This window comes from Gymnodraco acuticeps, unplaced genomic scaffold, assembly GCF_902827175.1.
Source record: "Gymnodraco acuticeps unplaced genomic scaffold, fGymAcu1.1, whole genome shotgun sequence".
Classification (NCBI taxonomy): Eukaryota; Metazoa; Chordata; class Actinopteri; order Perciformes; family Bathydraconidae; genus Gymnodraco; species Gymnodraco acuticeps.
Window position 1 is genome coordinate 95,394 of NW_022990015.1, and position 20,468 is coordinate 115,861.

General features: G+C 41.9%; 1 protein-coding gene across 2 annotated transcripts in view; it reads left to right on the forward strand.

The window, feature by feature from the left end:
* Positions 1–20,468, forward strand: part of cerkl (ceramide kinase-like) — a 21,621-nt gene continuing 1,153 nt past the window's right edge. Inside the window, exons 1-13 of one of the 2 annotated variants that reach the window (XM_034213562.1) lie at positions 1–339; positions 990–1,099; positions 4,241–4,471; positions 9,637–9,768; positions 10,789–10,852; positions 12,907–13,037; positions 13,168–13,242; positions 14,697–14,874; positions 15,146–15,193; positions 15,409–15,428; positions 15,507–15,624; positions 15,752–15,848; positions 20,204–20,400. In XM_034213562.1, coding sequence (XP_034069453.1) covers positions 170–339; positions 990–1,099; positions 4,241–4,471; positions 9,637–9,768; positions 10,789–10,852; positions 12,907–13,037; positions 13,168–13,242; positions 14,697–14,874; positions 15,146–15,193; positions 15,409–15,428; positions 15,507–15,624; positions 15,752–15,848; positions 20,204–20,400 — 1,571 coding nt within the window. In that variant the 5' untranslated portion in view covers positions 1–169. The remainder of the gene's footprint in view (positions 340–989; positions 1,100–4,240; positions 4,472–9,636; positions 9,769–10,788; positions 10,853–12,906; positions 13,038–13,167; positions 13,243–14,696; positions 14,875–15,145; positions 15,194–15,408; positions 15,429–15,506; positions 15,625–15,751; positions 15,849–20,203; positions 20,401–20,468) is intronic. The other variant, XM_034213561.1, reaches the window with a different exon arrangement.

Consider the following 20,468-nt stretch of genomic DNA (forward strand, 5'->3'; position numbering starts at 1 on the left):
CTGAAAAAGCGGCTCCCCGTCTCCATAGCGACGACACCCCGGAAATACAACATAGCTCATCAGTTGTGATCAGCTCACCGTATGTTTATCTGCCGCTTGGTTTTTCATAAAGCAACCACCTCATAACTTATTGTGTTTGTTTGATTGTTCGTCGATCGACTCAATAAACATGTCGGAGAATGAGGAGGACCTCCAGAGAAAGCAGAACGACAGCACGAAGAAGAAGAAGAAGAAAGAAAAACAAAGTGCGAAGAAGAAAAAGAAGAATGGGGAGGAAGAGGAGGAGGAGAAGTGCAAAGAAGAGGAAGAAGAGGAGGTTAAGGAGGAAGAGAAGAACAGGTGAGTGTTTGTTGTTAGCAGAGGCGGACTCATGCCGTCAGAGGGACAGTGGCGAAACAAATAAAAGGGCACGAGCTTCATGAAGGCCCAGCGTGCAGGAAGTTGTGTAGCTTGAATGGCAGCTTTTATGGTACAGTGTAATTTAAAAAAAACACCCTTTAGAAACTCAACCCTTTAAAGTTACACACCCTAAGAATAACCAGGTTGGTGTTTGCTAGTTTTAACCATTAGCATCTGGCTGTCCAATTCTCCCATCAGAAACTGATCACGCTCTTGCCCCCCTTGTATAACCTGTATATTAGTGCACTGCATTTTGTTTCGTCCAATTAAGGGGATTGAGACATTTATTTTGTCCGTAAAATACTATATTTGGTGTCCTCCTGGGACATTCTAATCAATGCCACAATTATTGTTTTGACTTTTCGACACTTTCACTCCTGCAGGTATGATTTAAGAACATTCACATTGTTACACACATATGAACTTGTTATATATTACTGAAGGACACTTAATTACATCATATAGAATGGAAAAAGATGATTTGGGGTTTCTGACATTAGTCTGCATAATTCATTCTTTTGTTTAGTAGGCCTACAAACATTTATGTGGCATATTTAAATAAACTGTGTGTGTTTGGTGTGTTTTGCCAGTGAGGGTGTTTTGCTGCGTGGGATCTTCAAAGTGGGGAAGAAGAGTCATGACGTGTTACTCACCCGAACGAGGCTGACGTGGATCCCCATCATCCCGGAGAACCCCACAGGTCAGTTACCACAGCGACATGGGCCATGCTACACTACGGACAGACAGACAGACAGACAGACAGACAGACAGACAGACAGACAGACAGACAGACAGACAGACAGACAGACAGACAGACAGACAGACAGACAGACAGACAGACAGACAGACAGACAGACAGACAGACAGACAGACAGACAGACAGACAGACAGACAGACAGACAGACAGACAGACAGACAGACAGACAGACAGACAGACAGACAGACAGACAGCAGGCAGGCAGGCAGGCAGACAGACAGACAGACAGACAGACAGACAGACAGACAGACAGCAGACAGACAGACAGACAGACAGACAGACAGACAGACAGACAGACAGACAGACAGACAGACAGACAGACAGACAGACAGACAGACAGACAGGCAGTGTGTATTTCGAGGCAGCTGGTGGTGTAATGGAGAAGTTCGGTCATGTTGAGACCACCTTAAACATGACATCTGGACACACACACACACACACACACACACACACACACACACACACACACACACACACACACACACACACACATTCTAAAATTAAATTAAGAGTCTTTTCTTTGCATGATCAGAGTTAATCATTTTAATTTTCCGATGTCAATCTCATCTACCTGGACTGATTGCCAGTGCATGTCTCTTAACATGGCCACCACCACAATCTCAGCAAGCTATAAATAAATAACACACCTAAAAAGCACACATTTAAAGATATACTTTTTGTATAAGAAACATAAGGAACTACAAAATAGTGTGCCTGATTCTTTAAAGGTGTACATATTCTTTGGTGCAGTCATGTTGTGTTGATTTTGTAATGGTTGGTATCATGGTGGTAATATTATGAAATTACTTTAATTATTTTAGGAAATGTCCTGTGTTGTGTGCTTGTTTTTAGTTGAAATCCACTCAAACAGAACTGATTAGTGGAGCAGGATGAAAGTGTGAATATAATGTGTGTGTGTGTGCATTTGGTTGATGCCAATCTGTTTTGTTGTATTTCATACAAGTTAATGCCATTACGGCAGCCAACTGTGTGTGTGTGTGTGTGTGTGTGTGTGTGTGTGTGTGTGTGTGTGTGTGTTTGTTTGTTTGTGTGGTTGTTTGTTGGCAGTAGTATAGAGCAGTTGGTTCGGCCTGTGGGGGGTTATTAGTGAGTGTCTCAGTGTGAGGAGATTAACACACACATACTCAGCCTGCCAGCGTGCTGTGTGTGTATGTTGATTAGATATTTCTATATAAATGGATCAGTTGTTGTTTATTTGTGCACATGAATTTCTCCTGTTTCACCCAGCAGCCTGTCTCTCTGCCTGTCGGAGAGGTGAGACTGGACTGTTTTGTACTAACAAAATCATGGAATATACATGCAGACCAATTTTAGTTTTTTGCAATGGCCACTGGGGCACATATAAGATAAGATGTACTTCATTGATCCCAATTTGGGAATGTATTTTGTTAGAGCAGCATATCCAATTACTAATACAATTACTCAGAACACAATTTAAAATAATTAAACTTATGGTCAAAATATAAACCTGATTTTGATGCTGATGTTAGTTCATCTAGAGGCTATTGTCAATAACATGTTACAAGAAAATTAACACATAAAAGAACGGACTGTTCTGGGATGATATATTAGGGGGTAGGGTTGTTGATATTTTCTGGAGCTACTTCATGGCCATCTGCAATTGTTGTTGTTGTAATTAACCTGGACACCCTGCTTTTCTTTATTCTGGATAAAAACTGAAATATCCTACAGGCAGTTGAGTATCTCTGGAGGTTTTACAATAGTCAGAACTTTAAGGGAACAATAACTGATCAATTACAATATCAGAGTGGTCGAGCATTTACACGATCAATGTGTAATGTTACCCCATTGTACAGTGTGTGTGTGTGTGTGTGTGTGTGTGTGTGTGTGTGTGTGTGTGTGTGTGTATGTGTATGTGTGTGTGTGTGAACTCTGTATGATCCAAACCTCCTCGGAGTGAGCCACATGGCATGACACCATGAGACAGGACTCCAACAGTGTATGAGTGTGCATGTTGTGTGTTTGTTGTGGGTACGTTGTGTATACAGTATGTATGTGTGTGAACAGCAACTATGTGGGTTCTGTCAACTCAGATCAGTGTCATCTTCATTGGGGTGGATGGAAAAGCTGTCTCTCTTTCAATGTTTTTAGGTTATTATGCCAAACTGCAAATAGGTGTGTATAGAGAATGAAAACAGCAATGTATAAAATGAAGCCATTATTCTCCTTAATGGCTTTCTCACTGCGTATGTGAGGACACATTTGAGTTTGTGAGAATATTTGGACACACTGTTGGGTAACTTATAATCAGCTAAGAGCGTCGTACATTCAGCAACACCTTGCTCTGACTAAAATGAAAAATAAAGCCAGCTGTGTGTCATATTAATGTTCATTTGTGTTATTTACAATATGAGATGAACCCAACATGAAGGAAGCAACAACAACAGACAGACACACTGTGACCCTGACATATGGATGCTGGCCTCTGCGGGTGGAAGAAGGCGGGTGGTTTTGGGTTTTTGGTATTTGATAGCAGCGGGAGGGTATTTCACAGAGAGGGGGAGTTAATCAGCTTGTATCATATATAACCTGATGGATTGGTGCTCTCTGAGTGGTTCGGATCTGTTGTTGAAGGTGCATGGTTTTTGGTTTTTAGTTTTTTATGCTGATATTTATCATTATGTCTCATGTTTAAGTTATCACATGTGGCCAAAGCCGCAGCTTAACATATTTTTTTGTCATTTATGTTTATGGAACATGTTTTTAGACAATCGAAGCTGATATGTGCTGTGTTTTGTACTATTATGTCTGTTGAAGGGATGCAAAGTTCAAGTGATTTCCTTTAATACATCATCACACGTGAAAATCTGGATGGATTCAGATATTTTTGGTGATTAAAGCAGATTATTATTTAATTAAAGGGTTTGTTTTTTCATGTACAGATGTTTGTCCACCTGCTGTGACATGTGTCTGCTTGTTTGATTTTCAAAATAAAAGCAATTTTTTGGTTTTCATTTACATTTATTTATTTGTATATATTTTTAGTGTTATTAACATTGGGTGCATTCTGTGCGTGTGTTTAATCGACCTCTCTCTGTGCAGGTGAGACGAGCGTCCCGCAGCCAGGTGTACTGCTGCTGCAGGATGTGTATGCAGTGAAGGTGAAGCGGCGGCGGGCGGCGGGACAGCAGTCGGGGGGGGCCGTGCTCGGTGTGGCTCTGTTCTGCTGCAAGAGGAGAGGGAGGAGGCTGGAGGGGGATACGCTGCACCTCCACAACGCTTCCACAGAACACACACACATATGGTACAACACCCTGAAGGAGCTGATCACAGGTAACAAACACACACATTTAGAAGAAATTAAATATAAGTGGGCTGCCAAAATATTGGATACATTTTTTTTTAGAGGCAGACAAATAGCAATACTTGCCTTCCATAGTGGCAGAGTGTAGAACAAGATCAAATAGCTGCAACCACATAGGTGCATCCACTTGTTAATGCAAACACAGCCTAACATTTTTTTTAAATGATCCCCATGCCAAATTTCCACCTCCTAATAATTGTTTGTGAACTTAGAGACAAAACTAAAGAGCTGCTGGTCACAGATAAATTGTTTTCAGTGTTTAGACAAAATGATATGTCCGAATTTTATCCAACTTCATGCAACAGTACACGTATGTAATGGAAGCTGCAGTACACACTTGAAGTAAAAAGAAAATCTATGTAATTTGGAATACGGACCTTATTTTATATCACCCTGTTCATCACTCAGTATAATCAGGTGAGTCACAGTTACATCAGTAAAGCTAATCTGCTAATCCACCGGAACAAAGAGACACAGATTATACACACACGCACACACACACACTGCACTCAGCCACCCTCAGTTAGGTGCTGTCAGCAATAGAATACTTTTTGTCTGCAAGAGAGATTAATTAGCTAAACTACTCGTCTACACAATCACGTGTGTGTCCAATTCACTTTAGCTCGCGACGAAAACCACACTATTGGGACGTAAAACTGTAGCTGATGTACACCACAAGGGCAAATGTAAGGGGTGTGCCAGAGTTTACAGCCTCTGTGCTGCTGGTTTCAGACTGTCCACCAGCAGAGATTTGCTCCCATTTAGCCGCAAGAGCTTTAGTAAGGTCTGACACGGTTGGGTGATAAAGTCTGGCTCACAGTTGGATTTCCAGTTTATCCTAAAGGTATGGTTTTGAGGTCAGAACCATGAATCCAGTTCTTTTATACCAAACTAGGAAAACAACAGACATGATATCTATACTAACCTTGATTTTAAATGTGTAATATGCGTACAAAACGAAAAATCAGTTGCATAAAATGTGGACTTATTCCCTTAAAGCTGCCCTAGTCACTGTATTAATTTTATGGAATACTTTTTATATTAACAATGAATTACATGTCTAGGTGTAATGTAAAAGAGACAGAAAATGTATTAATTAATTATCTCCCTCAGTGTTTTCTGCCATTTCATCTTTGAGTTGATTTCATCATTATTAACTTGCTTGCCAACAAAACATAAGATTGCATGAATCCAGGAAACCAGTTTGATAAAGTTCTGAAGGTTGCTGCAGACTGAAGTTCCCAGACGCTGGTTTCCCAGGTGCACTGTAGCAGGCGGTGTCTGGCTGACACTTAACCCACAATAGAAATGTTAGAGTGCTCTGTGTATGGATTTAACTCACACAAAACACACTTTACATTTCAGTTTTTTTCGACTGCAACAGAGGTGTTACAAGCTATCCATAAATGACGAGGTCAAAGGTCACACACACATTACCGTCATTTTGTCACCATGGCAATCGGTCTGACACATAATCGCCGGTCACCTGTCTGTCTGTCCGTCCGTCTGTCCGTCAAACCAGATTACCTATGATGCCCTGCAGCAAAGTCACAACTTCTTTAAGTGTTTTCCTTTGGCCTCACTCTCACACACACACACACACACACATGAATGGTTCACAGGTCGTGTGTCAGCTCGCGTGGTCACACTGCACATCAAACTGTGGAGGCTTTTGTGACTTTACACACCACGGCGAAGGAGTCTCTGTATGTGTGTGTGTGCGTGTGTGAAAGGTAAACAGTCGGCCGCTCTGCTGCTGTGCGGACATTAAGCCTATTTTCCAGCCAGAGGTCAGTGTGAAAAGCGCATTGTTGTGTGAATCGTGGCTTCGCAGAGCAGTCAGTCTCGCCGCTGCTGACACTACCGCCACTTCTTAACCTTCAGGTCCGAACATTCAGCTGCACAATGGCGAGCGGAGAGCAGACACTTTCAGTTTCTAGAGCGTTATTGGCTGTGTGAAGCAGCTGCAGAACGCTGTGCAGAGAGTGAATGGCAGTCAGAGTGACAAAAGGCAGGCAGTGATGCTGTATAGAGTCTGTCTCCATACAACGCAGTCAGGCGGTGGGATGGATTGACTGCAGTTGTTTAACAGCACAACAGACTGACAGACCGGTGGTGGCGGCAGAGTTCGCGGGACGGCCAGACTGAGTTCGCCCCAAGCCACCAGCGGCCACCGCAGCTCCTCCCAGATCAATTGTCTTGTCAATCTAACGTCAGTTTTCTGCTCGCTTACAGAGCTGTTAGTTTGTTTGCATAGTGACATCAGTGGGAAGTGGTGATGGTCAGTCTGGTGGTACTGTAAGGTGTCTAAACTTGGTCAAAGTGACGACATCTTTACACTGTGTGGACAGCAGGTGGGTTGTTTAATAACATTTAATCAGATCCAAGCCCTTTGGTATCCCTTAAAGAATCTTATTAGGTCTTAGAGAAAATAAAACTAAAGTCAAAGATGTTTTATCATTGAATATTTGGCTAAGAAGGCAGAAACACAGTTCTAAGTGTAATTTATAACTAGCCAAAAGGAAGGTTAAGTTTGAAATGTGGCCTTCAGAGCAAGTGCCAAGAGGCTGTTTGCCCCCCCCCAAACTGCAGTATTAAACACAACAATATAGTTTTTACTAGGGATTTTCCGACCAGAAATACTATATGACTAACACAGACTGTTCTATCAAACATGAAGCATTGAACTGTGTGTAGTCTTTTACCACACGAGATGGTTATGTCTGAGTTCGACTAAACTCTATAAACCGCTTTATGGCCGTGTGTGTGCTGCTCTGTGTTACATATTAACCGGTGGGTCTGTGAAGTCAGTGAGTGTCTCCATAGTGACAGTCTACCTCATATTCATGTTGGAGGCCTAATTTGTTTGTCAGGAAACAAACTTTATGGTACAGCAGTACACATTCATACCCCCAGCTCCACCCACCCAATCAATATACAGAGGATATATGCAAAATGCTAAATAATGGTTGTATCAAAGGTCAAACCCTTTGAACCCCCTTTATTTTGCACAATGATTTCAATGCAACTTGGCAATTGAAAGGATTTGTCTCCCGTCAGTCTTAACAATTATCACGCATGACGTAGTGTACAGACATTTATGGTCCAAAAAGGATAAAAACATACCAACTTTGGTGATCCTCTGTTCTGTCCCTTAGCTCTTCTAGCAGGTTAACATTTATGTATTTTTGTGAAATAACTGATAACAGCAATATGATGAGTATGATAGGTTCCCCAAGCCTAAAGTGAAATGGCTTACTTTTACCAGCAGTCCCAAACCCGAAGATATTCAATAAAAACTGCGGAAAGCAATGAAGTTTGAAATTGGAGGGCTACTTACGAGTTTTGTCTTTACAAATACTATAGTAGAATTTAACCTTTAAGTCTCATATCTAAAAAACGAAATCAGTAGACTGGATCGTTCCGGAGAATCTGATCAAACTGGACATTTAAAGCCTTTAATTGATGACTTCTGTCCGCTGACATCAGGGGGAGTCTGCAGCACAAGATAATCTTGTTTTTCTCCACACATCTAGTATCTTCGGTTTTCAGTCAGAAACTCAACACTTCTGCTTGACAACACTGGGATTGTTTACCATGACAACATTTTAGCAACGCCATAGCAACCTGCCGCTAGCCGGGGCTCGGAGATGATCTGACTGATACTTGATCTGTCTACATGTACCTGTCTGTCTGCATTTCTTCTTAGAAACATATCAGCAAATTGAATGACCTCATCTCCTCTGAGACTGTGTGTGTGTAACAGACAGGCCTAGTTCGAGCTTTCAGGATCACATTTCAAGGGACATGAGTTATTTTTAAATATTTTAAATACTTTTGTTCTTAACAGCATGGGCATCAATCTGCTTCTATAAGCAAGTAAACAGACAAGTGCTCGAAATTTCAGATTACAAGTATTATCCTAAACCCCTTCACCAAAATGTCCTGTGGTTTCATCCCGGGCCCTTAAGTTCCCTAGTGGAAAACTGTTGGAGTTTGGTAGGGTCTACATTTTTGAGTGGCAGCAAAGTGGGCGAGCTTCTGGTATGGGTGGGGGATGAGTAGAGAGAGAAGTGGCAGGGGTGCAGGGTAATTCCTCCTGGTCCATGCTGTGGGGTGTAAGGGATGCCAGGAGGTGCACTGTGTGTGAGTGTGTGTAAGTGTGTGTGTGGGGTCATTATCAGGGCGAGGTCACAGCCTTCTGGGAACAGATTATAATAATGATCTAGATAATGGAGCTGGTGTGTGTGTGTGTATTGATCTGTGCAGGTCTACGGGGATTTATAATGCGGTCTCTAAATCGGCCTAATGATGAGCTGTACAGGGGATCTGGGGTGTGTGTGTTTGTGACTGTAGTTTGGAGTCGATACCATGTAACCACACACACACACACACACACACACGCACGCACACACACACACACACACACACACACACACACACACACACACACACACACCCAAACCATGTATACATCACTTCAGGGGACATTACATTGACTTACATGCATTTCCTTGAGACTTATCCTAACCTTAACCATAACCAACACATGCCTAACCTTAACCCTTACCCTAATCCTAAACCTAAACCTAAACCTAAACCTAACCAAGTCTTCACCCTAAAATTAATGATTCCCCTCATGGGGACCTCCAATTTGTCCCCATAAGGGAGGCGAGTCCCCACACGTGACTGTGTAAACAGATTTAGGTCCCCACAAGTATAGTAATGCTAGGCCACACACACACACACACACACACACACACACACACACACACACACACACACACACCACACACACATACACACACACACACACACACACACACACACACACACACACACACACACACACACACACACACACACACACACACACACACTGTCTACCACTGTTGAAGATGTAAATTATATGCTGTATATTTTGCATCATACAGGCCTCCTCCATGTTATAAGAGCACAGAGGTGTCTATCTCCTCTTTTAAGGATCATCTTCATTTCATCACCATGACTTTTACTAGTTTCTTTTGTTTACAACAGGAAATAGAGAAAAGCAGAATAATCACCACATTTAAGAAGCTGGAACCAAAACAATTCTGACAAATTGAGACCAAATGTTGTATGTGTTTGTTTGCAGGCCCCAGCACTCGTCCCAGGTATCTAAAGGTGTTCATAAACCCCTGCAGCCACAAGAAGGACGCCGTTCACATCTACAGAGAACACGTGGCTCCCCTCTTCAAAATGGCTGACGTCCGCACTGACATCACTGGTCAGTCCACCTCATTTTTTATGTATCCACTGATCAACTTCACAACAAATAATAGTAATTATAATCTGAAATATAATACCCTTAGTTTGACTTCCAGATGTTACAACTTATGTATATTGTATTAAAACCTTGTTGGAGTGCGGCAGAACTGTCCTTCCATCTTTATTGATATAAGAGAAGACAATGTGAAATCAGTGTGTGTGTGTGTGTGTGTGTGTGTGTGTGTGTGTGTGTGTGTGTGTGTGTGTGTGTGTGTGTGTGTGTGTGTGTGTGTGTGTGTGTGTGTGTGTGTGTCCAAAGGTCAGAGTTAATGGCAGTCTCTAGTCGCTAAGTAACTTGATACAGGGGGCGGAGCTTAGCCCATCTGTTGTGATAGAGAGACAACCTGCTCCTCTCCTCTTTTCTCTTGACTAATTTTCCTCCTCTTTTTATATTTCAAATAATGCTTTCCAAAGATCTCCCTGTCTCCTCATCACTCTTGTTTCATCTCAATGCCTTCTATCCTCTTTTCTCCTATTCCCCTTCTCTTGCCTGTCCTTTCCTTTACTCCTCCTCATATCTTCTCCTCTCCTCATCTTCTCTCCTTTCTTGTTTCCTCTCTTTTCCCTTTATTTCATCTCCTCTTCTCTTATCTCCTTTCTTGTTTCCTCTGATCTGATATTTTCTCCTGGCTACATCCACCTTTTTTCTTCCTCCTCATATCTGCATCTTTTTACTCAACTTCTTAGCTCCTCAAACCTCACCTCTCCTCTTCTCTTGATTCTTATCCTCTCATCTCCTGTCTCTCTCTGTATCCCCTTTTCTCTCCTTGTCTCCTTTCCTCCCCGCTCTCCTCCTCTCAGCAGATGGTGTGATATCCGTTGTCCCACTTTTTTTTGGCAGCCATCGAACACACACATACATGAACACTTTATCTCTGTCCATCTCAGTGTCTCTCCATCTGTTTCACTCTCTGTTTCCCCCACTCTCCTCCCCTCTCTCTCTCCTCCTGTCTCTCTCTCCTCCTGTCTCTCTCTCCAGTTACGGAGAAAAAGGGTCATGCTCTCTCAGTGATGAAGGAATGCAAGCTGGATGGATATGATGGGTTAGTTTTCTCCCTCTCTCCCTCGATTTAACATTTACAATTGTTTACTGGGCTATAAATAAATCACTCTACTTTACTCTAAACTTCCTGCTATAAATCTAATTTTGATTGACACAACTGATCTTATTCTGAATCATAAATGTGATAAAAGGTATTTTCCCAGGGTTAAGGGGGCTTCAATAACATTTTTAATAATTTCAGTAATCTCATTATGGATCAAATATAACCCTTATAATAATAATAATAATAAATTACATTTGTATAGCGCTTTTCCTGGTGCTCAAAGTCGCTTTAAATAAAATCAGACACAGAAAAAGTACAAAGAAAAAAATAGAATGACTACATACACATATTGTCCTGCAATAATGAGTTTAAGCTCTGTGTGTACTTGTCCATGTTAAACATGAGCCAGGCCATACAAAATTGATAGTAATCACATCACACCAAAACAGTTATTGTATACAAAAATAAAAAGATATATATCCGAAATGGGATGGGATCAGTTTCAGGATATTGGCTTAAATGCTTTTTCAGGTGTTGGATGTGAGGATTAATATGTGAAGTTTATTTCGCATGAATAAAGTCAAAGCTATAAAATGAAGGCCCACTGTTTATATTAAAGTGTAAGGTAACAAGTCAACATGTTGTTCTCAAACTGTGGCATCTTCCTCCCACAACAGTCTGCACTGAAACAGATAATTAGACAGCAGTTCAGAGGCTGACACTAAAACACACTGACCCAGACTGATTACCCACTCAAACACACACAAACTAAGTCTAACAGAGAGACAGGTGAAATCACTAACTTCTAATTGAGCTTACCTCTAAACTAAAAGTGAAAATAATATGTTATGCTTTCAAGAGATATAATATAACTTATCTAAATGAAAATACACTGATCAAACCCTCATCATTACTATCTGTGATCAGTGTGTGTGTGTGTGTGTGTGTGTGTGTGTGTGTGTGTGTGTGTGTGTGTGTGTGTGTGTGTGTGTGTGTGTGTGTGTGTGGTGTGTGTGTGTGTGTGTGTGTGTGTGTGTCTGTAAGCAGCTTTTGTGCTCAGGCCTCATAAAGCTTAATGTGCTTAGAGAAGATTAGCTCAGCGTTGCTAAGCTAGCTGCTGAGTGTGTGTGTGTGTGTGTGTGTGTGTGTGTGTGTGTGTGTGTGTGTGTGTGTGTGTGTGTGTGTGTGTGTGTGTGTGTGTGTGTGTGTGTGTGTGTGTGTGTGTGTGTGTGTGTGTGTGTGTGTGTGTGTGTGAGGCTGCTTGAGTGAGGATTTGGTTGAAACCTACATTTGCCAATTAGGCTGGCTGTCACCGTGGTGACCGGAGCTTCAGGTAATCCCATACACAGGAGGAGGGGGAGGGGGCGGAGTCTGTTTACTTCACATTTACTGGAAACACCAACTCTGAGGAGGAAGCTTTTCATTTTTAGCTCCTAAAAAAGATACTAATAATAATAGGGATAATATGCCTTATTACGCATGCAGCATGCAACAGTACTCGTTTATTTTGACTCACCATAAACCAAACATTTTTGAGAGAATAAAAACTAAATGTGTTAACCCCTTAACCCATACAATCGTTCAGATATGTCATTTGAAAATGTAAACCAAATTCCCAAAAAACAACTGGTTTTCATCTCATTTACATTTTTCCATACCTGGGCTTCAGGTTTTTTTCTTAACAACATTCTCTTTGGATGTGTATGTAAACAAAACTACAACAATGACCTTCAGTGGGTTAGGGTAACCCTAACCCTTTAGGATACTTGGTACTCCAGACACAGTTTGGTCACAAACAAAGTATTGAGGCTCAATACCCAGCCCTTTTCAGTGCCATTGTCAGTAAAAAATATTTGACAATGGTCCTGTGGAGAAGCCATGCCACCTGCTGGAGGACCAGGAACTTAAAGGACCCCAACAATAAAACACTTTTATGATGGATCAATGTCAGAAGTAACCCTAAGTAATAAAATACTCTCATTAGAAGTCCAGAACATAGTTGAGACAACTATACAAATACTTTTCTACCTGTCTGCCTGTCTGTCCCTCAGGGTGGTGTGTGTTGGGGGGGACGGGTCGGTGGCGGAGCTGTGTCACGCTCTGGTCTTCAGAGCTCAGCTGGATGCTGGATCCCCAGAGAAACCAGTGACAGCAGTGCTGCCTCTTGGAATCATTCCTGCTGGTGAGAGACAGGGCACAACCTCAAAACTGCAAACTAACTGTGCAGAAATACATATACAATATATATATTTATATCAACCTTTTTGTAGAACAGCCGTGATGTTTCATTAACTGTTGGTTCATCTTGACAGGTTCTACAGATGTGGTTTCCTGTTCTGTTCATGGAGTCAGAGATCCAGTCACTGCAGCCCTGCACATTGTCCTTGGTAAGTTCAACCTGTCCTAGATCCAAAGATACAACGTGCATCATCGTTAGTCATATTGTCCTGGGTTGGTTCTACTTGTTCTACATCTATAGTTACCTTGCCTAAAATATGTTTTACCTGTGTCGAGCGTAACTGTGATCAGTTGATGGTCATTCAGTTTGAGAATGAACAAACGTACAGGCAGACAGATGTCTAACAGCAGGATCAGTTTCACTCTAAATCACAGGTCTACTCTGCTTACTGTAGCCCCTCCCACTTCACCTGTCAAGTACACCTGCAGACCAATCAGTTGGCGGGCTGCTGTGTTTGAATGAATGAAAGCCTGATGTGGGACGGTGTTTCATTAACACTAATCAAGACTAATTATTGTCTGCACTAACCCTTGACACATACAATTCCTGAACAATAGGAAACAGTTAAACTGAAAGCTGTTCCCACGGACCCAGGTGAGTTCAGGTGAATTAGCGACTTGACCAAAGTGAATATACCTGACCTGTCTGTTACACCTCAGTGTCTCTCGTGTAAATATGTTTAATATGAAGCTAGAGCCAGCAGCTTAGCTTAAATAAAGAAGTCTACACATCTTCTGTCACAGACTGAAAACCCACATGTTTGGACTATACCTTCGCTATGTTCAAAATAAAAAGTGGTTACACTCTTAAGAAGCACTGCAGGCTTAATATCACTGACACACACTGACACACTGACTGAGACCCACACACACATCATGCCATATGGAGAGGAAATCTGATTATATCCAGAAAGAGAGACAGGCAGTCAGACAGACAGGTGGGCAGACAGCACCGCAGTTCAGTAGGTTAGAGCAGGTATGTGTCCAGATGGTGTGTGTGTGTGTGTGTGTGTGTGTGTGTGTGTGTGTGTGTGTGTGTGTGTGTGTGTGTGTGTGTGTGTGTGTGTGTGTGTGTGTGTGTGTGTGTGTGTGTGTGTGTGTGTGTGTGTGTGTGTGTGTGTGTGTGTTACATTCAAAGGCTGTGGGGATATGTTTAGAGTAGAGGTTGACTTACTTCGATCTGCTGATGGAGTTTTCATGGTATTTTTTTTAATTGGCTTACTTGTAAACACAGTCAAATTGTTTAGAGTCATTTAAAGGAGAGTTTCACCCAATTGTGACAATCATCTCGAAGCTTTGAAAAAATTAAACATTAAATTGAACAGATGTAACTATCTTCTTAAATTAGCTGCTTTAGAGACTGTTCACTCTATTCCAATGGGATCAATTTACAGAATCTATAGATATTAACACATACACACACAAACACACACTCCTGACCTCTTTCTGTCGCCCATATTTGGAGTGCTGCCTCTCATTCATATTAATGAGCTTCTCACCATACGACCACTTGGCCTATGTACAGGCTGTGTGTGTGGAGGGTCCCAAGCATAATAAATATTCATAATCTTTCATCAGTATTCATCTCCCCCTCTGTCTGCAGGTCACCTGCAGCAGGTGGACATGTGCAGCTTCTCGTCTCTCGGTCAGTTGGTGCATTTCGGTTTCTCCGCCATGTTTGGCTTTGGTGGACAGTGCTTAGCGCGGGCGGAGAAGAAGAGGTGGATGTCCTCAACGCGGAGACGAGAGTATGCTCTGGTGAAGACGCTGGCTAGGCTGAGGTAAAACACAGAGATATAAATGTATTTGTTGTATACAGTAAGTTAGATTTACTTTCTATACTTGAAGACATTTCACATAGTTTAAAATGATCATTTAAAACTACACACAACATTAATCACCCTTTAAAAGCAGTTCTGAAAGGTGAAGATTTATGATTGGACGGATTGGTGCAGACTCAGATGTGGTGTGGATCCAAGGATTTAGGTTATATGTAGTATAAAACTCCCAGAACTCTTATTCTGGATTATTTTTCTTTTCTGTCTCTCTCAGACCAGAGGACTGTCAACTGTCTTTTCTACCAGCAAAGAAGTCAAACAGGTGAGGAACATTAGCAATCTGTGAAACAAAGCATTAGTGCTCTTTACAAGGCTCTGTAGTTGATTATTTATACTAAATAATAAAAGTGGAATATAACTGTGCATGTAAACTTAAATGTGGTAGAGAAACAGGGATGTGTTTATAAATGTCAGTGTGTTGATATCATATTGATTGGCTGTCATGTTTAAAACGAAATATGATCTCCTCTTTCTCAGAGACAAGGACTCCGGGTCAGGTGAGAATAGTACTTGCTGGTTCAGATTTCCGTCTCTGTCAAACTAGTTTGATTTTGAATTTTTCCATTTGTGATCAGTTGATGCAGAAGTGGAGGAGTCCTGGATGACCAATCAGGGCTTGTATCTGAGCATCAGCATCATGTCCATCCCCTGCCTGAGCCCACACACACCTCGAGGTCTCGCTCCCAACACCAGGTACATGACCAGCAGATCTGGGAATGCTAAAGTCAGCGGTGTTGTGACCATGAACGCACCACGCTGCAGGTTTATTTCATTCTGTTTCTGCTTCTGAACGTTCTCTTCCACTTCCTGTTTGTGACAGTTTGGCAAATGGCAGCGCAGCATTGATCGCAGTCGGAAACACTTCCAGGTCAGAGTTCATCAAACACCTGAAGAGATACGGCAGCTCCAGTGGACAGGTGAGAGCAGCTGTCAATCAAAAATCTTCCAAACACAATGAAAACATATATAAATGAATTCTACACTTTAGTTATTTTTAGAAAACGTGGGTTTGGGATGTTTTTATTTTATTTTTTTAATGCAAGAAGGTACAATGTTGAGTTTCAAATGTGTACATAATAATACAATTATACAAAAGCTTGTATTTGGACATGCCCATTAGTTTTAGGAACACTCAAGTTTCAGTTTGAGTGCTTTTAATGGATTATTGATTTTGGAGGTACTCCTCCATTGATTTCTCCAAAAATGTGCTCTGAGTTCAAACAAAAGAAAAGAATACGACAGAGACATTCTAAGTGCAAATATGGCAAAATGTAAGACTGGAAAAATAATTCAAAACAAACACAAGTCCATTAAGTCCATTTATCCTGAAGATCTGTATTTGTTATATCTTTAATCTTCAGGTTAACTTTGAGAGATACAAAATGTTTGACAGTAATAGGGATTTTTGGGCACACGTGGCCCGTATCTCAAATGTACCCGTTGTATTACTCGACCTCGCCATCCTGCAGGCTACTACTTACTTACTTACTACTTACTCTCACAGAGTAAAAATAAACATAGTAGTTAGATCAGGGACGTGCACAGACATTTGGAGGGGCTACTCTAAACTGGAAAAAGGGCCTCCCCCCCGAAAAAATATATAAGACCAAAACGATTATTACACTGAACAAAAATATAAATGCAACACTTTTGTTTTTGCTCCCATTTTTCATGAGATGAACTCAAAGATCTAAAACATTTTCTATATACACAAAATAACCATTTCTCTCAAATATTGTTCACAAATCTGAAAATATCTGTGATAGTGAGCACTTCTCCTTTGCCGAGATAATCCATCCCACCTCACAGGTGTGGCATATCAAGATGCTAATTAGACAGCATGATTATTGCACAGGTGTGCCTTAGGCTGGCCACAATAAAAGACCACTCTAAAATGTTCAGTTTTATCACACAGCACAATGCCACAGATGTCGCAAGTTTTGAGGGAGCGTGCAATTGGCATGCTGACAGCAGGAATGTCCACCAGAGCTGTTGCCCGTGAATTGAATGTTCATTTCTCTACCATAAGCCGTCTCCAAAGGCATTTCAGAGAATTTGGCAGTACATCCAACCGGCCTCACAACCGCAGACCACGTGTAACCACACCAGCCCAGGACCTCCACATCCAGCATGTTCACCTCCAAGATCGTCTGAGACCAGCCACTCGGACAGCTGCTGCAACAATCGGTTTGCATAACCAAAGAATTTCTGCACAAACTGTCAGAAACCGTCTCAGGGAAGCTCATCTGCATGCTCGTCGTCCTCATCGGGGTCTCGACCTGACTCCGGTTTGTCGTCGTAACCGACTTGAGTGGGCAAATGCTCACATTCGATGGCGTCTGGCACGTTGGAGAGGTGTTCTCTTCACGGATGAATCCCGGTTTTCACTGTTCAGGGCAGATGGCAGACAGCGTGTGTGGCGTCGTGTGGGTGAGTGGTTTTCTGATGTCAATGTTGTGAATCGAGTGGCCCATGGTGGTGGTGGGGTTATGGTATGGGCAGGCGTATGTTATGGACGACGAACACAGGTGCATTTTATTGATGGCATTGTGAATGCACAGAGATACCGTGACGAGATCCTGAGGCCCATTGTTGTGCTATTCATCCACGACCATCACCTCATGTTACAGCATGATAATGCACGGCCCCATGTTGCAAGGATCTGTACACAATTCCTGGAGGCTGAAAACATCCCAGTTCTTGCATGGCCAGCATACTCACCGGACATGTCACCCATTGAGCATGTTTGGGATGCTCTGGATCGGCGTATACGACAGCGTGTTCCAGTTCCTGCCAATATCCAGCAACTTGGCACAGCCATTGAAGAGGAGTGGACCAACATTCCACAGGCCACAATCAACAACCTGATCAACTCTATGCGAAGGCGATGTGTTGCACTGCGTGAGGCAAATGGTGGTCACACCAGATACTGACTGGTTGTCGGACCCCCCCCAGACCCCCCCAATAAAGCAAAACTGCACGTTTCAGAGTGGCCTTTTATTGTGGCCAGCCTAAGGCACACCTGTGCAATAATCATGCTGTCTAATCAGCATCTTGGTATGCCACACCTGTGAGGTGGATGGATTATCTCGGCAAAGGAGAAGTGCTCACTATCACAGATGTTTTCAGATTTGTGAACAATATTTGAGAGAAATGGTTATTTTGTGTATATAGAAAATGTTTTAGATCTTTGAGTTCATCTCATGAAAAATGGGAGCAAAAACAAAAGTGTTGCATTTATATTTGTGTTCAGTGTACATTAACTAATTTGAACAGTAATTCACATCATCATCTCATAACAAAATAAGCTAAGATGACTACTTGCATTCGGTGACTTGATTTTTTAAATGAAAACCAGGGACATTCTTTGTTTTGCGGTCCATATCTCATTAAAATATCTAATGTTAGTAACTACTAAAGAAAAAATGTGGACAATTCAATGTAGATTGACCATTGCAGACATACTGATAAAATAGGGCTTCTATAATTAGGCTACCTTAAATAAACTCACTAATTGATGAAACCAGTTCAATACGCATTATTCTTATTCTTATCATTCTTTATGAGCGCAGTAACGGTAAGGTATCGAATTACTTATTTATTTAGTATTCCATAACATAATAACAGAGATGGTCAAATTAAAGTAGAGACATGGCAGAAATCCTACAATGAAGCGGGCAGTGAAGTGTTCTCCTGAGAGAGGGCGATCAAGAAAAGAGAGCGAGCGGCCCCGTCGAGGGAGTTTACCATGCGGACAATTACATGTAAGAAGAAGAAGTAAAATAAGTAGAAGAAAAAAGAAGCTGGTGTGTTTCCCGCAGCGAGACACTACAATACTAATTGTGGGCTTATCATGTTGATTCGACCACAACAGAAACAAAAAAAAACCTCTCGCTCACTCCAGAGGGGCAGGTCAGCCAAAAAGGAATAGCCCGTACCTGTGCACGTTCCTGAGTTAGATTAGCCTGAGAGACTGCAGACTAACCCACTTACTATATATACGGACAGTGTAGCGTTCACTGTCCTGCCGGGTAAACAGGCTGTTTACTCGCTGACCTACATCCTGACGGAGAGACGGACAGCTCAGGGAAAAACATGACAAGACGGAGCTGAAATGTAACCATGAGGACCCCCATTTGAGTCCCCACGCCGACATTGAACCTCACATTTGAATCTATTTACATGCCTTCTCAAGTCCAACAATCAGGCCAAACATACAATAATTCAGTTTAGTATAATTTAGGACAAAGAAAACTGTTAATTTTCATGTTTTAAAAGTTGAAGTCATGTTGCAAACAAACAGACTACCCTGCAAACTTAAAAGTTTACGATGTTTCGAGTTTGTTTGCAACTTTTGATCTAGCTTCCTCGTCCTTCTGAGCACCTGACTTATAGAAGTAAATGTGCTTTTGGTCATAGCTGAAAACAATCTAATGTTTGGCATTTTTGAACAAAATATTACCTTAATAATGAATAATTTCTGATATTAGTTTACAAATACATTTTGGATGATTGCTTAATCAAGTAGTTTATTGTTTATTCATCAAAAATAAAAATAAACTACAGTATTCCTCGTATAAATATACTATATTAATCTGCTTGAAATTTGAACTTGATTTTTTCCCACCATTGGACTCTATAAAGTGCATCCACTTAATTGTAGAAAAAAAAAACGGAGGAGGAAAGACAGACAGGAGAGAGAGACTGTCTGTCTGTCTGTCTGTCTGTCTGTCTGTCTGTCTGTCTGTCTGTCTGTCTGTCTGTCTGTCTGTCTGTCTGTCTGTCTGTCTGTCTGTCTGTCTGTCTGTCTGTCTGTCTGTCTGTCTGTCTGTCTGTCTGTCTGTCTGTCTGTCTGTCTGTCTGTCTGTCTGTCTGTCTGTCTTTCTGTCTGTCTGTCTGTCTGTCTTTCTGTCTGTCTGTCTGTCTGTCTGTCTGTCTGTCTGTCTGTCTGTCTGTCTGTCTGTCTGTCTGTCTGTCTGTCTGTCTTTCTGTCTGTTGGTCTTTGCTGCCCCCTGTTGGAGCTCCATGGTGTTACAAAAGACAAACAGGGAGAGTCCACAGGAAGGAACCCTGTGACCTGTCGAGATTAACAACCTGATTAAAGAGGATCTTGACAAGCTTTTGACCTGAGAACACCCAAACACACACACACACACACACACACACACACACACACACACACACACACACACACACACACACACACACACACACACACACACACACACACACACACACCTGTCTGTCAGTCTTACTGTCTGTCTCTCTGCAGTTCAGCTTCTCCTTCGTGGAGACGCACGACGTGTCCGCAGTGAGGATCCGCCCTCGCTCGCTGGTTGGCTGGTCGGAGGAGGAGAGTGAGGAAGAGGGCGAGTCCAAAACCTCGCCAATCATCCAATCAGAGGCCTCCGCTTTTACCCTGAACATCGACGGAGAGCTGGTGGAGATTGCTAACGAAGTGCTTATCAGGTATCAATATAAAATCTTTATTATCAACATAAACATTATCAACAATATTATTACTGTCTGAAGCAGGG